We start from the raw sequence: 19,990 nt of genomic DNA, 5'->3' as shown, positions 1-19,990 counted from the left end.
AAACATGCTATTGATGACATCCTCAGCATCATGGATGTTCCACAGCAAATCCACTTGCAGCTCCAGCCACTCCATATCATCAATCAGGAGCTGAAGCGGAATACAATTTCTGTACACATGGTCACTTCCCTTCTTTTGTACTCTATTTCTTTAGCAAAAAATTGCCAAACTTCTATTTAAGTTTAAATAGAGAACAAAACTGCGATAATCCATATATTTCAAAATAATTTAAATTGTGAACTGGTGGATTTGTTTTGATTTAATTCATAGGGTTTACTTTATACGAATTCTTAGACATTCAGATCAAGGGCACTAATCATATTAAACAATTAGTGGCTGAGGAGGTAACTGAGAAAGATCAAAGAATATAAACAGAGTTGACAAAGGAAGGAGAGATGACAGCAGTTAGGTAGAGAAGACAGCAGAGGGTGAAGGTAACAATAGGCAGAGGAAGGAGGCCAAGGATATTGCTAGATAGGGCCCGACAAATGGGAGCTATAAAAATACAAAAAGGCCAAAGATTAACATGAGTGGGCAGAACTGGCAGCTGGACTTGAAATGTGGGTAAGTGCAAGTTCATCCACTCAGGCATCAATAAAGACAAATCAAATGGAGAAAGACTAGTAACTGGGAAGTCACAAAATATACAGAAATCATTTGCACAGGTGCAAAAGTATTCATGAAGACTAAGGAACATGGGATTTCATACCTCTCTAGGGGCAATGCAATGAGGAGAAAATTATGTTTTAATTGTAAAAATCCTTGTTCAATCTCCATTTGGAATACTGAACTCAGTTTTGGGCACTGTACTCACTTATGCAGGGTATAATGATCACAGAGAGGTTCTGGTAACCTTAAATAGAGAAGTGTGGAGAATCAGCCAGCTTATTAAGGTGGAAAACAACTGTAAATATGTCAGAAAGGCTGGCGAGACTACTGATGACAGCCAAAAACCTATCAGGTTTTATCATAGGTTTTGCAATTTCGACCTGCACAAAACAGTTTGGGCCAGTACTGTAGAGCTTTTGTGTAAATTAAGCTACTTCCATTGCACCCATATTTGAAGTATTGGTATTTTCTTTGCAATCTTGAGATCATTCATTTTAAAAAGGTATATATTTTATTTAATAAAAAGAGACTAATACACTTTTCAGTACTTGGCTCCTAATATTGCTACTGCAAAACTTCAAAATGACCTGATGGAAACAAACAAAAACATACCTGCAACCCATACTTGATTTGAATCTGTTTTAATTCCTGACGTCGTAACTTATCTTTGTCCTGCTTGCTCATCACTGGAATAGCTAAATAAAATCCAAAAAGTCCAGCATTTTAGTAACCAATATTGAATGACTAATTTGGACATGACAAGACAGCATGAATAAATAGATTTTTCACCATGGCAATTACAGTAAGAACATAAAAACTAGCAGCAGGAGCAGGCAATTCAGCCCCTTGAGCCTGCTCCACCATTTAATACCACCATGCTGATCTCACCTTGGCCTCAATTCCACTTTCCCACCCACTCTTCAATTTTCAAATGGAGATAGACAACGTGCCAGCATCCACCGTACTCCGAGACAGTGAATTCCACAGATTTACAACTCTGAGAAAAGTAATTGTGCCTTAACTGGCACAAAGTGTCTACATCTTCTTGACCCACTTGCTCTCATTTCTAATTTTGGCCATTCATCTTCTTTTGCTGAAGATTCTTTTTGAATCTCACCCTCCTGCCAAATTAGTTTAAACCCTCCAAAGGTGCATTAACAAACCTTGATGCAGGATTTTGGTCCCATTCCAGTTCAGGTTCCACTGCCTAGAAATCTAGATGCCTCCATCCTCCATTTCTCTAGCTACGCATTCATCTTGACTGACATTGTAATTCCCATGCTCAACGTGTACATGACACTGGAAACGGTCCAAAGATTACTACCTTTTGGATCCTTGATTTTTACTTGATTCAATTTTTTATTGTCACGTACCTAGGTACAGTGAAAAGTTTTATTTTGTGAGCAGTCAGATCATAACATAAGGACAGAGAGATTATGGGGTGCTTAGACAGAGTGAGGCTTACAAGATTCTTCCTGTTTCCTTAAACTATGCTTTAGGGCCCTCATCCTTTTTCCTATCTACATTACTGTTACCAGTGTGCTATAATCTCTCTTGCCCTTTATCTGTTTGCTCTCCCCCTTTCAAAATGACCTGCAGCCCAATCAGTGACATACCTGTTCCCCGTGGAGGTAATATACCATCCTGAAGTCTTTTCTGCAGCCCTAGAAACACCTCTCTGTTCCCCTTACAATGAGTCTGCCTACCACCAGAGCCCTGCCATTCTTCTTTCTCCCTTCTTATATAGCACATCCGGCTGTGACACCAGGAATTTGGCTGCCGTTGCTTTCCCCTGCCCTGTCACTTTGCCCAATAGTATCAAAACGGGCATATCTGTTAGAAAGAGGGATAGCCATAACAGACCACTGAACGATTTGCTTTCCTCTACTCTGCCTGTGATCACCCATACTCTTTCTGCCTTTTCAATCTGTACCTGTACCGTGACAGCCTCACTGAATGCACTAACCACCTTGTTCAGAACTGCAAATGCTCCACAGTGAATTCAACTGCAGCTCCAGCTCTGAAATGCCAACTCCCTGTAGTTGCAACTGGGCACACTTCCTGCACATGTGGTCACCAGGGACAACTGAAGATTCCATGATTTGCCACATAGACAGGAGGAGCATATGACAGGTGTGAGCTGTGCTTCCATGAGCTCTTTTAAGCCCGATACTCTATTCTGAATAAAAAAAACTTATGCTTATGTAAGAATACTGTTAAGTTACTTCCTTTACACTAACTCGACTTCTCTTACCCTATTTTGCTGACTTATATGCCTTTATTCTACTGGCCCTGACTTTTACTTATACAAACGTGAGGTGATATATTTTGGAAGGTTTAATGCAGAAGCAAACTATGCAGTAAATGACAGAACCCTCAGAAGCACTAACATCGTGGGGTCCAGGCATACAGATTCACAATTCCTTGAAAGTGACAATACAAGGTGAATAAGTTGCTTGCCTTCATTTGTCAGTGCACAAAGTATAAAAATTCGCAAGTGATGTTGCAGCTGTATAGAACTTTAATTAGGCCACATTTGGAAAACTGCAGTTACAGTTCTGATCACCACACTACGAGGGACATGGCTTTGAAGAAAAGGGGAAAAGTTTAAAAGGAGATGTGAGAGGCAAGTTTTTTTTAAAAATGAACAGAGAGGATGTTAAATGCCTGGAATGCACTGCCAGAGGAGGTGGTAGCAGCAGATAGAGTAGCAACATTTAAGAGGCAGATTGACACACACACATGAACAGGCAAAGATTAGAGGATTATGGACCATGTGGAGACAAAAGGCTTTTGGCTCAGAAAAGTCAGGGGTCAGTAGAAGCTTAGTGGGCCAAAGGACCTATTTCTCCACTGTACTGTATATTATAAACCTGAAAAACAGGCAGTACAGTGGCTCAGTGGTCAGCACTGCTGCTTCATAGCACCAGAGAACTGGGTTCAATTCTAGCAGTGGGTGACTGTCAGTGCAGAGTTTCCAAGTTCTGCCTGTGTCTGCGTGGGTTTACACCGGATGCTCCAGTTTCTTCCCACAGTCCAAAGATATGCAGATTAGGTGAGTTGGCCATGCTAAATTGCCCATAGTGTCTGGAGATGTGCTGGCTAGATGGGGTTGATCGTGGTAAGTATGAGCTCCTCGGAGGGTCATTGCAGGCTTGATGGGCTGAATGGCCTCTTTCCACACAGTATTGATTCTATGTAAAAGAATTTCACAAATGAAGAGCAAAAAAAAACAAACAAAACCCTCTTCCCCTGTGCACTGAACTCCAATTGTGCCTTCCATTTCTGGTTGCAGCAGCAGCGCGAGCGGGAGCTTGGAGCAGGAGCCTGTTGGGAAGCCGGTGAGTCACTGTTTTTGAATCGTTAAAAAGCTTACCTCGTGAATACGCGGAGGGACGCTGAGCAGGAGCCGACACGGGACTGGTGAGTGAGTGAGGTAATATATTTGTGTGGTTGCGTTACCCGAAACACTACCCGGGTAGCGTCTCCCAACCATCCTCCTCCTCTAACCGAAAAAAAAGGTTCTGTGTGCCTTATTGGTAAGGTAACAAGTTTATTTTTTATTCTTTATTTTTTAAGTCATGGGAATTTAGAATAATGGGAACGGAGGTCAGGGCAGTTGAATGTTCCTCCTGCAGAATGTGGGAGGTAAGGTCACCACTAGTGTCCCTGCTGACTACATCTGCGGGAAGTGCACCCAACTCCAGCTCCTTGAAAACCGCGTTAGGGAACTGGAGCTGGAGCTGGATGAACTTCGGACCATTTGGGAGGCAGAGGGGGTTATTGAGAGGAGTTACAGGGAGGTAGTCACTCCTCAAGTACAGGAAAAAGGCAGATGGGTTACGGTCAGGGGACGGAAAGGGAACCGGCAGGCAGTGCAGGGATCCCGTGGCCATTCCCCTCAACAATAAGGATACCGTTTTGGACACTGTTGGGGGGGGGGACGTCTTACCAGGGGAAAGCAGTAGGGCACAGGTCTCTGGCACAGAGTCTGTCCCTGCTGCTCAGAAGGGAAGGGGGAAGAGGAGCATGGTTTAAGGAACAGTTGTTGGGAGTGATGAGTAAATATGTCCCTCTGAGACAGGCAAGAAGGGGTAAGATTAAGGAACCTTGGATGACGAGAGCGGTGGAGCTTCTAGTGAAAAGGAAGAAGGTAGCTTACATAAGGTGGAGGAAGCTAGGGTCAAGTTCAGCTAGAGAGGATTACATGCAGGCAAGGAAGGAGCTCAAAAATGGTCTGAGGAGAGCCAGGAGGGGGCACGAGAAAGGCTTGGCAGAAGGAATCCGGGAAAACACAAAGGCATTTTACATTTACGTGAGGAATAAGAGAATGGTCAAAGAAAGAGTAGGGCCGATCAGGGATAGCATAGGGAACTTGTGTGTGGAGCCTGAGGAGGTAGGGGAAGCCCTAAATGAGTTTTTTGCTTCTGTCTTTACGAAAGAAACCAACTTTGTAGTGAATGAAACCTTTGAAGAGCAGGTGTGCATGCTGGAATGGATAGAGATAGAGGAAGCTGATATGCTGAAAATTTTGTCAAACATTAAGATTGACAAGTCGCCAGGCCCGGATCAGATTTGTCCTCGGCTGCTTTGGGAAGCGAGAAATGCAATTGCTTCGCCACTTGCGAAGATCTTTGCATCCTCGCTCTCCACTGGAGTCGTACCTGAGGACTGGAGAGAGGCAAATGTAATTCCTCTCTTCAAGAAAGGAAATAGGGAAATCCCCGGCAATTATAGACCGGTAAGTCTCACGTCTGTCATCTGCAAGGTGTTAGAAAGGATTCTGAGGGATAAGATTTATGACCATCTGGAAGAGCATGGCTTGATCAAATACAGTCAACACGGCTTTGTGAGGGGTAGGTCATGCCTTACAAACCTTATCGAGTTTTTTGAGGATGTGACTAGAAAGGTTGATGAGGGTCGAGCTGTGGATGTGGTGTATATGGACTTCAGTAAGGCATTTGATAAGGTTCCCCATGGAAGGCTCATTCAGAAGGTCAGGAGGAATGGGATACAGGGGAACTTAGCTGCTTGGATACAGAATTGGCTGGCCAACAGAAGACAGCGAGTGGTAGTAGAAGGAAAATATTCTGCCTGGAAGTCAGTGGTGAGTGGGGTTCCACAGGGCTCTGTCCTTGGGCCTCTACTGTTTGTAATTTTTATTAATGACTTGGACGAGGGAATTGAAGGATGGGTCAGCAAGTTTGCAGACGACACAAAGGTCGGAGGTGTCGTTGACAGTGTAGAGGGCTGTTGTAGGCTGCAGCGGGACATTGACAGGATGCAGAGATGGGCTGAGAGGTGGCAGATGGAGTTCAACCTGGATAAATGCGAGGTGATGCATTTTGGAAGGTCGAATTTGAAAGCTGAGTACAGGATTAAGGATAGGATTCTTGGCAGCGTGGAGGAACAGAGGGATCTTGGTGTGCAGATACACAGATCCCTTAAAATGGCCACCCAAGTGGACAGGGTTGTTAAGAAAGCATATGGTGTTTTGGCTTTCATTAACAGGGGGATTGAGTTTAAGAGTCGTGAGATCTTGTTGCAGCTCTATAAAACTTTGGTTAGACCGCACTTGGAATACTGCGTCCAGTTCTGGGCGCCCTATTATAGGAAAGATGTGGATGCTTTGGAGAGGGTTCAGAGGAGGTTTACCAGGATGCTGCCTGGACTGGAGGGCTTATCTTATGAAGAGAGGTTGACTGAGCTCGGTCTCTTTTCATTGGAGAAAAGGAGGAGGAGAGGTGACCTAATTGAGGTATACAAGATAATGAGAGGCATGGATAGAGTTGATAGCCAGAGACTATTTCCCAGGGCAGAAATGGCTAGCACGAGGGGTCATAGTTTTAAGCTGGTTGGTGGAAAGTATAGAGGGGATGTCAGAGGCAGCTTCTTTACGCAGAGTTGTGAGAGCATGGAATGCGTTGCCAGCAGCAGTTGTGGAAGCAAGGTCATTGGGGTCATTTAAGAGACTGCTGGACATGCATATGGTCACAGAAATTTGAGGGTGCATACATGAGGATCAATGGTCGGCACAACATTGTGGGCTGAAGGGCCTGTTCTGTGCTGTACTGTTCTATGTTCTATGTTCTATGTTCTATGAGCAGAGCATTAGTCATTGGGGACTCCATAGTTAGGGGGACAGATAGGAGGTTCTATGGGGATGAGAGAGACTCACGGTTGGTGTGTTGCCTCCCAGGTGCCAGGGTGCGTGATGTCTCTGCTTGTGTTTTTGGGATCCTTAAGGGGGAGGGGGAGCAGCCCCAAGTCGTGGTCCAGATTGGCACCAACGACATAGGTAGGGAGAGAGACGGGGATTTAAGGCAGAAATTCAGGGAGCTAGGCTGGAAGCTGAAAGCTAGGACGAACAGAGTTGTTGTCTCTGGTTTGTTACCCGTGCCACGTGCTAGTGAGGCGAGGAATAGGGAGAGAGAGGAGTTGAACACGTGGCTACAGGGAGGATTTTGGATTCTTGGATAATTGGGGCTCTTTCTGGGGTAGGTGGGACCTCTACAAGCAAGATGGTCTTCACCCGAACCAGAGGGGTACCGATAACCTCGGGGGGGGAAATTTGCTAAGGCTGTTCGGGTGGGTTTAAACTAATTCAGCAGGGGGATGGGCACCAAAATTGTAGTTTGACTATAGAAAAGGTTGAGAGTAGGGTGGGCCGAAATAAAGTTTCAGGGAAGCAAGATAGCACCGGCAAGCAAGAAGTTGGATTGAAGTGTGTCTACTTCAATGCCAGAAGTGTCCGGAATAAGGTGGGTGAACTTGCAGCATGGGTTAGTACCTGGGACTTCGATGTTGTGGCCATTTCGGAGACATGGATAGAGCAGGGACAGGAACGGTTGTTGCAGGTTCCAGGATTTAGATGTTTCAGTAAGAACAGAGAAGATGGTAAAAGGGGCGGAGATGTGGCATTGTTGGTCAAGGACAGTATTACAGTTGCAGAAAGGATGTTTGGGGACTCGTCAACTGAGGTAGTATGGGCTGAGGTTAGAAACAGGAAAGGAGAGGTCACCCTGTTGGGAGTTTTCTATAGGCCTCCAAATAGTTCCAGAGATGTAGAGGAAAGGATAGCAAAGATAATTCTCGATAGGAGTGAGAGAGACAGGGTAGTTGTCATGGAGGACTTCAACTTTCCAAATATTGACTGGGAACACTATAGTTCGAGTACCGTAGATGCGTCAGTTTTTGTCCAGAGTGTGTAGGAGGGCTTCCTGACACAGTATGTAGATAGGCCAACAAGGGGCGAAGCCACATTAGATTTGGTACTGGGTAATGAGCCCGGCCAGGTGTTAGATTTGGAAGTAGGTGAGCACTTTGGTGATCGCGATCACAATTCTGTTATGTTTACTTTAGTGATGGAAACGGATAGGTGTATACCACTAGACAAGAGTTATAGCTGGGGGAAAGGCAATTATGATGAGATTAGGCAAGATTTAGGGAGCATAGAATGGGGAAGGAAACCGCAGGGGATGGGCACATTAGAAATGTGGAGCTTATTCAAGGAAAAGCTCCTGTGTGTCCTAGATAAATATGTACCTGTCAGGCAGGGAGGAAGCTGTAGAGTGCGGGAGCCGTGGTTTTACGAAGGAGGTGGAATCTCTGGTCAAGAGGAAGAAGGCGGCTTATGTTAGGATGAGATGTGAAGGCTCAGTTAGGGCACTCGAGGGCTACGAGGTAGCCAGGAAAGACCTAAAGAGAGAGCTCAGAAGAGCCAGGAGAAGACATGAGAAGTTGTTGGTGGATAGGATCAGGGTAAACCCTAAGTCTTTCTATAGGTATTTAAGGAATAAAAGAATGACGAAAGTAAGATTAGGCCCAGTCAAGGATAGTAGTGGTAAGTTGCGTGTGGAGTCAGATGAGATAGGGGAAGCGCTAAATGAACATTTTTCAACAGTATTCACTCTAGAAAACGACAATGTTGTCGAGGAGAATACTGACATACAGGCTACTAGACTAGGTGGGATTGAGGTTCACAAGAAAGAGGTATTAGAAATCTTTCAGAAGGTGAAGATAGATAAGTCCCCTGGGCCGGATAGGATTTATCCTCGGATCCTCTGGGAAGCCAGGGAGGAGATTGCCGAGACTCTGGCATTGATCTTTAACTCGTCATTGTCTACAGGAATAGTGCCAGATGACTGGAGGATAGCAAATGTGGTTCCCCTGTTCAAGAAGGGGAGTAGAGACAACCCTGGTAATTATAGACCAGTGAGCCTTACCTCAGTTGTTGGTAAAGTGTTGGAAAAGGTTATAATCTAGAAAAGAATAAATTGATTAGGGATAGTCAGCACGGTTTTGTGAAGGGAAGGTCGTGCCTCACAAACCTTATTGAGTTCTTTGAGAAGGTGACCAAACAGGTAGCTGACAGTAAACCGGTTTATGTGGGGTATATGGATTTCAGTAAGGCATTCGATAAAGGTTCCCCACAATAGGCTATTGTACAAAATGCGGAGGAATGGAATTGTGGGAGATATAGCAGTTTGGATCGGAAATTGGCTTGCTGAAAGAAGACAGAGCGTGGTAGTTGATGGGAGATGTTCATCCTGGAGACCAGTTACTAGTGGTGTACCGCAAGGGTCAGTGTTGGGTCCACTGCTGTTTGTCATTTTTATAAATGACCCGGATGAGGGCGTAGAAGGATGGGTTAGTAAATTTGCAGACGACACTAAGGTCGTTGGAGTTGTGGATAGTGACGAAGGATGCTGTAGGTTGCAGAGAGACATAGATAAGCTGCAGAGCTGGGCTGAGAGATGGCAAGTGGAGTTTAATGCAGACAAGTGTGAGGTGATGCACTTTGGTAGGAGTAACCGGAAGGCATACTACAGGGCTAATGGTAAGATTCTTAACAGTGTAGATGAGTAGAGAGATCTCGGTGTCCATGTACGCAGATCCTTGAAAGTTGCCACCCAGGTTGACAGGGCTGTTAAGAAGGCATACAGTGTTTTAGCTTTTATTAATAGAGGGATCGAGTTCCGGAACCAAGAGGTTATGGTGAAGCTGTACAAAACTCTGGTGCGGCCGCACTTGGAGCATTGTGTATAGTTCTGGTCACCACATTATAAGAAGGATGTGGAAGCTTTGGAAAGGGTGCAGAGGAGATTTACTAGGATGTTGCCTGGTATGGAGGGAAGGTCTTGCGAGGAAAGGCTGAGGGACTTGAGGCTGTTTTCATTAGAGAGAAGAAGTTCGAGAGGTGACTTAATTGAAACATATAAAATAATCAGAGGGTTAGATAGGGTGGAAAGGGTCAGCCTTTTTCCTAGGATGGTGATGGCGAGCACGAGGGGGCATAGCTTTAAATTGAGGGGTAGAAGATATAGGACAGATGTCAGAGGTAGTTTCTTTACTCAGAGAGTAGTAAGGGAATGGAACACTTTGCCTGCAACGGTAGTAGATTCACCAACTTTAGGTACATTTAAGTCGTCATTGGACAAGCATATGGATGTACATGGAATAGTGTAGGTTAGATGGGCTTGGAGATCGGTATGACAGGTTGGCACAACATCGAGGGCCGAAGGGCCTGTACTGTGCTGGAATGTTCTATGTTCTATAAATGTCCAGAGTTTCACTCGGACTGTACCTCTCTCTAGTTGGGACTTATCCGAATTGCTCATGCAAAGCATACAGATCATGCATTTTTCATTGTCCCTTTCTTAACTAGAGCTGTGATGAGTTGTAATAACTTATACTGTTTAATAGTTTAAACTAATCACCACCTATTGAGGCTCTATTCAGGCTTCAGCTGATGGACAGTCACTTGCCCCTCAGTCAATGGAGTCAGAAATCTTGTTAACTGTTTAGACTACTGAACTTCAAAATTCTTTGGGAGCTGACATAAGATATTGGCGAGGAAGTCTGAAGGAAAATTTCAACAAGTGAAGTGGAAGTCTACTGTCAGAACAATACAATACTTGCAGAAATTCCATACGGTTGCATCACAATGCTGCAGTGATGAAGAAAGTTTTACTACAATCATGTACATTTCATGATCTTAAAGAATTTAGAACTTACAAATTGTAAGTATTTATAATTTAGCACCTGCTCTTCCTCTTTACCTCCAGATTGTGGTATTACCCTTACTTCTGGTTAACTGAGGATTCACTATTTTTGATGTGCATACGCGCGAGGTCAGCCTCAGACCCAATCTCATTTTTAAACCCCCAGTGACTTGTCAGGTCTGATCGCGTGGTCTGGTAACCATGTTTTTTTTGTTATTCATGGGAGGTCAGTGTCCCTTACTCCCAATGACAACAATGATTTGGTGTAATAGTAAGAAATTCCGAGGAGTTGCCTATTGGCTTTGCTCGGAAACAGCGTGCTGAGACATATACCAACTCTCAGGACTGAAGTACAAAACCAGGAGACATCTGGTGCTGGTATGCAAAATTCCAACTGCAGCACTACACGTACGTGAGTTATTCCAGGTCAACAGTGGTAATGAATTTTGCACAGATAATAGCACATCAGGGAGAAAAACTGAGATCATTCATCTCTGCAAATATGTCAGTGTTGCTTCAAACCGGTGGTGTGGCACTATCTGTAGGTGTGCGGATCAGCATGCAGTTTCCAGCTGCAACTGAGTGCAGCATATTAATAGAAAACAAGGACAGACGCACAGTTCTTTCTCTTACTGTATCAGTGATAATGGGAACTGCAGATGCTGGAGAATCAAGATAATAAAATGTGAGGCTGGATGAACACAGCAGGCCCAGCAGCATCTCAGGAGCACAAAAGCTGACGTTTCGGGCCTAGACCCTTCATCAGAGAGGGAGATGGGGTGAGGGTTCTGGAATAAATAGGGAGAGAAGGGGAGGCGGACCGAAGATGGAGAGAGAAGAAGATAGGTGAAGAGGAGAGTATAGGTGGGGAGGTAGGGAGGGGATAGGTCAGTCCAGGGAAGACGGACAGGTCAAGGAGGTGGGATGAGGTTAGTAGGTAGGAGATGGAGGTGCGGCTTGGGGTGGGAGGAAGGGATGGGTGAGAGGAAGAACAGGTTAGGGAGGCAGAGACAGGTTGGACTGGTTTTGGGATGCAGTGGGGGGAGGGGACGAACTGGGCTGGTTTTGGGATGCGGTGGGGGAAGGGGAGATTTGCAGAACACCTCCGCTCGGTTCGCAATAAACATCCACTGTACCTGGTGTGGCTTCCTCTACATTGGGGAAACCAAGTGGAGGCTTGGGGACCGCTTTGCAGAACACCTCCGCTCGGTTCACAATAAACAACTGCACCTCCCAGTCGCAAACCATTTCCACTCCCCCTTCCATTCTTTAGATGACATGTCCATCATGGGCCTCCTGCAGTGCCACGATGATGCCACCCGAAGGTTGCAGGAACAGCAACTCACATTCCGCTTGGGAACCCTGCAGCCCAACGGTATCAATGTGGACTTCACCAGCTTCAAAATCTCCCCTTCCCCCACCGCATCTCAAAACCAGCCCAGTTCATCCCCTCCCCCCACTGCACCACACAACCAGCCCAGCTCCTCCCCTCCACCTACTGCATCCCAAAACCAGTCCAACCTGTGTCTGCCTCCCTAACCTGTTCTCCCTCTCACCCATCCCTTCCTCCCACCCCAAGCCGCACCTCCATCTCCTACCTACTAACCTCATCCCACCTCCTTTACCTGTCCGTCTTCCCTGGACTGACCTATCCCCTCCCTACCTCCCCACCTATCTTCTTTTCTCTCCATCTTCGGTCTGCCTCCCTCTCTCTCCCTATTTATTCCAGTTCCCTCTCCCCATCCCCCTCTCTCTGATGAAGGGTCTAGGCCCGAAACTTTTGTCAGCTTTTGTGCTCCTGAGATGCTGCTGGGCCTGCTGTGTTCATCCAGCCTCACACTTTATTATCTTTCTCTTACTGTTCAGGTTAATCTTTTACACAGCAGCAGACAGTTCAAGTCAAGTATGAGTCAGCATAAATCCAACTAGATACACACATTCCTGCTAGTTCAGTTAACAGGCAAAGCAAGGATAATACTGAGTGTATTTAGAGATTTACTAGTCATTACTGAATTTGATTCATTAGTTTCAGAATATGAATGGAGATGGACAAAGCAATAGCAGTTTAACAAATATATTCAAATACCTGTCAATTCTTCTTTTTTATGGAGACGCAGGTGAGCTTTAACCTGGCCTGGCTCACAGCCATTACATGTGTCAGTACCTGGATGGATATGGAAAGACAATACAGTCTCCCCAAACTTCACTTCATCACCATGCTCCAATCTATGAGGATCACATTTATTTTTTGGCTGAAAAAAGAAGAACACTAAATTGATAGCTAACAAGTAGATACTAACTACGGTTTGTATTCTTCTGCAATTAAAAAAATATAGAATAGTCGAGACGAAGAGCACTTGATTGCAAAGAATGCTAAACAGACTTAATTGAAAACAAAAGAAACCTAAAAACTGCAGACACTGTAAATCAGAAACAAAAACAGAAATTGCTGGGAAAAAAACAACAGTCTGGCAGCTTCTGTGAAGAAAAAGCAGAGTTAATGTTTTGGGACCAGCGACCATTCTTCAGAACTGAACTCCTGAGGGAGTTTTCTAAAATTTCAAACTATGTAGTTTTGAATAATGTCCACAAATCTGAAATAACCAAGAGATGGTTAAGAGAACTACTCCCCTTCAATCATTATATTAATTTAAAGGCTGGAATTAAGAAACAATTCCAAAAATCTGGATGTGTAAGTTAAATGAATGGTTTTGCATTGTACTGGCCTCAGTGTACCAGCAATATCCTGCACCCCCCCACCCTTCCATGTGAAAAACATCAGATTCTACTGTTTCATATTTTTATCACAGGCAAACATCTACCAAAGCAATCCCGAATGCTCTGGTTAGGAAATAATTAAAGGGTGATAGGTTTAACTTGATGAGTTATCTTGCTTTAGTTTAGAGCGCCAAAACATATGACAGATAATATTCAGTCACGTAGGAAGTTACGGCTGTGCCATTTCAAGGAAGTTGGACATGACAAGGTCTACCACAGTCAGAAGCTCAGTTTATGTTCAGTTTCAGTTCAGTTTGAAAATTCGTGCTTTTTTGCCAATTATCGTTTGAACTAGAATCTCACATCAGATTATCTTGTGCAGAACAATCCTTAAAGTGTACTTGAAGGTTTGCTCACAAAGCAGAGATGAATTTAATTATTGTCATTGTGATCACATGTGCAGAGACCCGTATACATCAATGAAGGATTTTCTGAAGATTAGGTAGGAAGGCATTGGGTAGAGTTAAACATTCAACTGTAACAATTTATGCAGGAGTGCCAAAATGAATAAAAGCACATGAATAATAAACGCATCTTATGTGGATAATTTATTTATATACATTAATGCAGTGATATGGACAAGTGAAAAACTGGGTTCTTAAAGCCATGTTAGACTGCTGCACAGAACAGCTTTCTCAGATCAAAACCTCATCTCATTTTATGTTACATGAAAAATGATCAGACCTCCCACAATCCAAATGCGAGAACAGTCAGGAAAAGATCTTACTAACTGATTACAGTAACAATCATACCATGAGGATTCTGTTCCCATTGATCACAGTCCCATTCTGGCTCCCCTGGTCTACTAACATGTATTCCTGTAGATCATGGTCAAAGTATACTTCAGCATGAAACTAAAGAAAACAGAAATTGGCATGTGAGGAAAAGAAAACTACAAAAATGAAGATCAGCATGCTAATATACTAAACAAAACGGAAACATGCTCTAGAATAGGAAATAAAATGGTACTAAGAACACAGTTGCAATTCCCAGGACTGTTAGGCTAGAGGTAGGCAATTAAAATTGCACTGAACAGTAAGTTCTGGGAAAATCACATTTTATTGTAGAGAACATACAAAGTACTCGACAACAAAACATGTTAAATCTGTCACATATTCAGATGTAATTTTTTTTTACACATTCTATTTTCATCTTTTACAGTTTAATGTGATTTTATAACTAACCTTACTGACACCAATTTCAGCAATTTGAATTGTGTGGTCCATATCCTTCTCTCTGTTGAATATAAAGAATCCCATTAAAAAGGAAACAAACATTCCATTTGCACTCTCCAGTGATGTGTAAACTTGATCCCAAAACTGCTTCCTTCTCTTATTCCACTCTAGATGGCAGAGTGGAATGTACTTTGGTGCAATTATGCCAAACTATTCAAAGACCTCCTTAGAGGCTTTATAGATTAATTTGAATTTGAATTTGAATTAGGTTTATTGTCACATGTATTCACGAGTACAGTGAAACATTTACAAGTTGCCACTTATAGCGCCATCTTAGGTACAAGAGTACCTAGATACAGAATGAGAGTAAGGAACATGTGCTGTAGGCATTCGTTTCAATTAAGACGGTTAAATGTTAAGCGTTGTGTGAACAAATCTGCCCAAAAACAAAAAGGGTCTTGTGGTGCAGTGGTGATGTGCCAGCCAGAAGGTCAAGCTTCAAGTTCCACCTTCTCCAGAAGGGTCTCATAATATGTCCAAGATAACAAAATGTGAAGCTGGATGAACACAGCAGGCCAAGCAGCACCTCAGGACCACAAAAGCTGACGTTTCAGGCCTAGACCCTTCATCATGATAAAGGGTCTAGGCCCGAAACGTCAGCTTTTGTGCTCCCGAGAAGCTGCTTGGCCTGCTGTGTTCATCCAGCTCCACACTTTATTATCTCGGATTCTCCAGCATCTGCAGTTCCCATTATCTCATAATATGTCCAAACAGGTCGATAAAAAATAACTTGCTCAAATGTATATTGAACAAGTGAGGCATTTGTCAAGGTTCCACATGGTAGAATAGTTAAATAACATGCAATCCGGGGGGAGCTGGCTAAATGGATACAAAATTGACTTAGAGGTATAAGACAGAGAGTAGTGATACAAGGTTGTTTTTTGGACTGCAGGCCTGTGACCAGTGGCGTGTCACAAGGATCGGTGCTGGGTACATTGCATTTTGTCATTTATATACATTATTTGGATGTGATTATAGGAGGTATGGTTAGGAAGTTTGTAGATGACGCCAAAATAGTTGTAGTGGACAGGAGGAATGTTCTCACAGAGTACAGTGGGACCTTGCTCAGATGGGCCAACGAGCCAAGGAGTGGCCGATAGGGTTTAATTTAGATAAACATGAGGTGTTGCATTTTGCTAAGGGAAACCAGGGCAGGATTTATGCACTTAATGTTTGGGTCCTGGGGAATGTCACTAAACAAAAAGACCTAGGGGTGCAGGTGCACAGTTCCTTGAAAGCGGAATCGCAGATAGGCAGGATGGTGAAGAAAGTGTTTGGCACGCTTGTCCTTATCGGTCAGTGCACTGAATACAGGAGTTGGAACGTAATGTTGTGGCTGTACAGGACATTGGTGAGGCCACTTTCACAATACTACATTCAATGCTGGTCTCCATGCTGTAGGAAGGATATTGTTAAATTTGAGAGTGCTAAGAAATGATTTTCAAGGATGTTGCCAGGATAGGAGGGTTGGAACTATATGGAGAGGCTCAAAAGTTTGGGCTATTTTCCCTGGAGCATCGAAGGCTGAGGGGTGACCTTACATAGGTTTACAAAATCACGAGGGCGGATAGCCAAGGTCTTTTTCCTCGGGTAGGGGAGTCCAAAACTACAGAGTACAGTTTTAAGGTGAGAGGGGAAACATTTAAAAGGGATCTGAGGGGCACGTTTTTCATGCAGACGGTGGTACGAGTATGGAATGAGCATCCAGGGTAATTAGTGGTTGGGTTTACAACATTTAAAAAAAGGTATCTGGATGGGTATAGGAATAGGAAATGTTTAGGAGCGATATGGACCAAATGCTGGTAAATGAGACTAGATCAGTTTATGATAGCAGTTAAGTTGTATCGAAGGGTCTGTTGATATGCTGAATAACTATGACTATAAAAGTGATGCCCATAGGATCTATTCCCTTGAGAAATCTATCATTGGTGAGCTCAATAGTAAAGACAAGAACAAAATTATAAATACACCAGACTTGTTCAAAATGGACAAACTGTATTGAAACCCTGTTGGTTTCTTGAACGAAACAAAAATACTGCATTTGGTAATTCATATCCTTACATAGAACATAACAGCACAGTACAGGCCCTTCGGCCCTCGATGTTGTGCCGACCTGTCATACCGATCTCAAGCCCATCTAACCTACACTATTCCATGCACATCCATATGCTTGTCCAATGACGACTTAAATGTACCTAAAGTTGGCGAATCTACTACCGTTGCAGGCAAAGCGTTCCATTCCCTTACTACTCAGAGTAAAGAAACTACCTCTGACATCTGTCCTATATCTTTCACCCCTCAATTTAAAGCTATGCCCCCTCGTGCTCACCGTCACCATCCTAGGAAAAAGGCTCTCCCTATCCAACCCTCTGATTATTTTATACGTTTCAATTAAGTCACCTCTCAACCTTCTTCTCTCTAATGAAAACAGCCTCAAGTCCCTCAGCCTTTCCTCGCAAGACCTTCCCTCCATACCAGGCAACATCCTAGTAAATCTCCTCTGCACCCTTTCCAAAGCTTCCACATCCTTCTTATAATGCGGTGACCAGAACTATACACAATGCTCCAAGTGCGGCCGCACCAGAATTTTGTACAGCTTCACCATAACCTCTTGGTTTCGGAACTCGATCCCTCTATTAATAAAAGCTAAAACACTGTATGCCTTTTTAACAGCCCTGTCAACCTGGGTGGCAACTTTCAAGGATCTGCGTACATGGACACCGAGGTCTCTCTACTCATCTACACTGTTAAGAATCTTACCATTAGCCCTGTAGTTTGCCTTCCGGTTACTCCTACCAAAGTGCATCACCTCACACTTGTCTGCATTAAACTCCATTTGCCACCTCTCAGCCCAGCTCTGCAGCTTATCTATGTCTCTCTGCAACCTACAGCATCCTTCGTCACTATCCACAACTCCACCCAACTTAGTGTCGTCTCCAAATTTACTAACCCATCCTTCTACGCCCTCATCCAGGTCATTTATAAAAATGACAAACAGCAGCGGACCCAAAACCGGCCCTTGCGGTACACCACTAGTAACTGGTCTCCAGGATGAACATTTCCCATCAACTACCACGCTCTGTCTTCTTTCAGCAAGCCAATTTCTGATCCAAACTGCTATATCTCCTACAATTCCATTCCTCCGCATTTTGGACAATAGCCTATTGTGGGGAACCTTATCGAACGCCTTGCTGAAATCCATATGCACCACATAAACTGGTTAACTGTCATCTGCCTGTTTTGTGACCTTCTCAAAGAACTCAATAAAGGTTTGTGAGGTACAACCTTCCCTTCACAAAACCGAGCTGACTATCCCTAATCAATTTATTCTTTTCTAGATGATTATAAATCCTATCCCTTATAACCTTTTCCAACACTTTACCAACAACTGAGGTATGGCTCACTGGTCTATAATTACCAGGGTTGTCTCTACTCCCCTTCTTGAACAGGGGAACCACATTTGCTATCCTCCAGTCATCTGGCACTATTCCTGTAGACAATGACGAGTTAAAGATCAATGCCAGAGGCTCGGAAATCTCCTCCCTGGCTTCCCAGAGGATCCGAGGATGAATCCCATCCGGCCCAAGGGACTTATCTATCTCCACCTTCTGAAGGATTTCTAATACCTCTTGCTTGTGAACCTCAATCCCAACTAGTCTAGTAGCCTGAATCTCAATATTCTCCTCGACAACATTGTCGTTTTCTAGAGTGAATACTGTTGAAAAATATTCATTTAGCACTTCCCCTATCTCATCTGACTCCACACACAACTTACCACTACTATCCTTGACTGGGCCTAATCTTACTTTCGTCATTCTTTTATTCCTTAAATACCTATAGAAAGCCATAGGGTTTACCCTGATCCTATCCGCCAACAACTTCTCATGTCTTCTCCTGGCTCTTCTGATCTCTCTCTTTAGGTCTTTCCTGGCTACCTCGTAGCCCTCAAGTGCCCTAACTGAGCCTTCACATCTCATCCTAACATAAGCCTTCTTCTTCCTCTTGGCTAGAGATTCCACCTCCTTCATAAAACCACGGCTCCCGCACTCTACAGCTTCCTCTCTGCCTGACAGGTACATATTTATCTAGGACACAGGAGCTTTTCCTTGAATAAGCTCCACATTTCCAATGTGCCCATCCCCTGCAGTTTCCTTCCCCATTCTACGCTCCCTAAATCTTGCCTAATCTGATTGTAATTGCCTATCCCCCAGCTATAACTCTTGCCCAGTGGTATACACCTATCCGTTTCCATCACTAAAGTAAACATAACAGAATTGTGATTGCTATCCCCAAAGTGCTCATCTACTTCCAAATCTAACACCTGGCCGGGCTCATTACCCAGTACCAAATCTAATGTGGCTTCGCCCCTTGTTGGCCTATCTACATACTGTGTCAGGAAGCCCTCCTGCACTCTCTGGACAAAAACTGACCCATCTATAGTACTCGAACTATGGAGTTCCCAGTCAATATCTGGAAAGTTGAAGTCCCCCATGACAACTACCCTGTCTCTCTCACTCCTATCGAGAATCATCTTTGCTATCTTTTCCTCTACATCTCTGGAACTATACGGAGGCCTATAGAAAACTCCCAACAGGGTGAATTCTCCTTTCCTGTTTCTAACCTCAGCCCATACTACCTCAGTTGACGAGTCCCCAAACATCCTTTCTGCAACTGTAATACTGTCCTTGACCAACAATGCCACACCTCCGCCCCTTTTACCATCTTCTCTGTTCTTGCTGAAACATCTAAATCCCGGAACCTGCAACAACCATTCCTGTCTTACACTGGCATTCAAGCTACCATATTTATATTTGTTCTATTCAACCATTATTTCAGGTCTTATCATAGAAGTGCAATAGCCTTCTCTTGAAGGGAACTGAAATGGGGAAAAAAAACAAATTAAACATACAAAAAAAACCTATAAGCACCTTGCTGATATGAGCAGACAGTAATGATATGCTCTCCATCATAGTATTTATTTGAATCAACAGATTTGGAGGACAACAATTTGCAACTTAAAACGATATGAATAAAATCACTTATTACTATGCCAAAGTTTTGCATGCAGTAGCAAAATGATGACAATATTTCAAGATGCATTTATTTAGCCATAAAGCACTTTGATGCACCCTTAAATCATAAAACATTCTACACAACTCTCTCTTGCTGGAACTGGAAAACAAGCAGCTCTCCCATTTCTGAATATTTGTGAAGCTATGAGATGCACTCCATTCTGTAGCAACAATTTTAGAAGTTGAGTATCGAAAAAGCTTGCAAATATAAAAAATGTAACTTAGAAAAAAAACTAATAGTTTTATTAGTTATAATAACTTTTAGACTACATTCTTGCTTAACTGGCATAGC

General features: G+C 43.6%; 1 protein-coding gene across 3 annotated transcripts in view; it reads right to left on the bottom strand.

Annotated features, from left to right (window-relative positions):
* The window catches only part of aggf1 (angiogenic factor with G patch and FHA domains 1), a 56,182-nt gene that overhangs the window by 9,345 nt on the left and 26,847 nt on the right, over positions 1-19,990 (bottom strand). For all 3 annotated transcript variants that reach the window (XM_048528029.2, XM_048528030.2, XM_059644811.1), the window contains 4 exons: positions 14,576-14,627; positions 14,144-14,245; positions 12,700-12,865; positions 1,222-1,304 (listed from right to left, as the gene is read on the bottom strand). In XM_048528029.2, coding sequence (XP_048383986.1) covers positions 1,222-1,304; positions 12,700-12,865; positions 14,144-14,245; positions 14,576-14,627 — 403 coding nt within the window. The remainder of the gene's footprint in view (positions 1-1,221; positions 1,305-12,699; positions 12,866-14,143; positions 14,246-14,575; positions 14,628-19,990) is intronic.

Source organism: Stegostoma tigrinum, chromosome 3 (genome assembly GCF_030684315.1).
Source record: "Stegostoma tigrinum isolate sSteTig4 chromosome 3, sSteTig4.hap1, whole genome shotgun sequence".
Classification (NCBI taxonomy): domain Eukaryota; kingdom Metazoa; phylum Chordata; class Chondrichthyes; order Orectolobiformes; family Stegostomatidae; genus Stegostoma; species Stegostoma tigrinum.
Note: the sequence above shows the minus strand (reverse complement) of the source record. Positions and strands in the feature narration are given on the sequence as shown.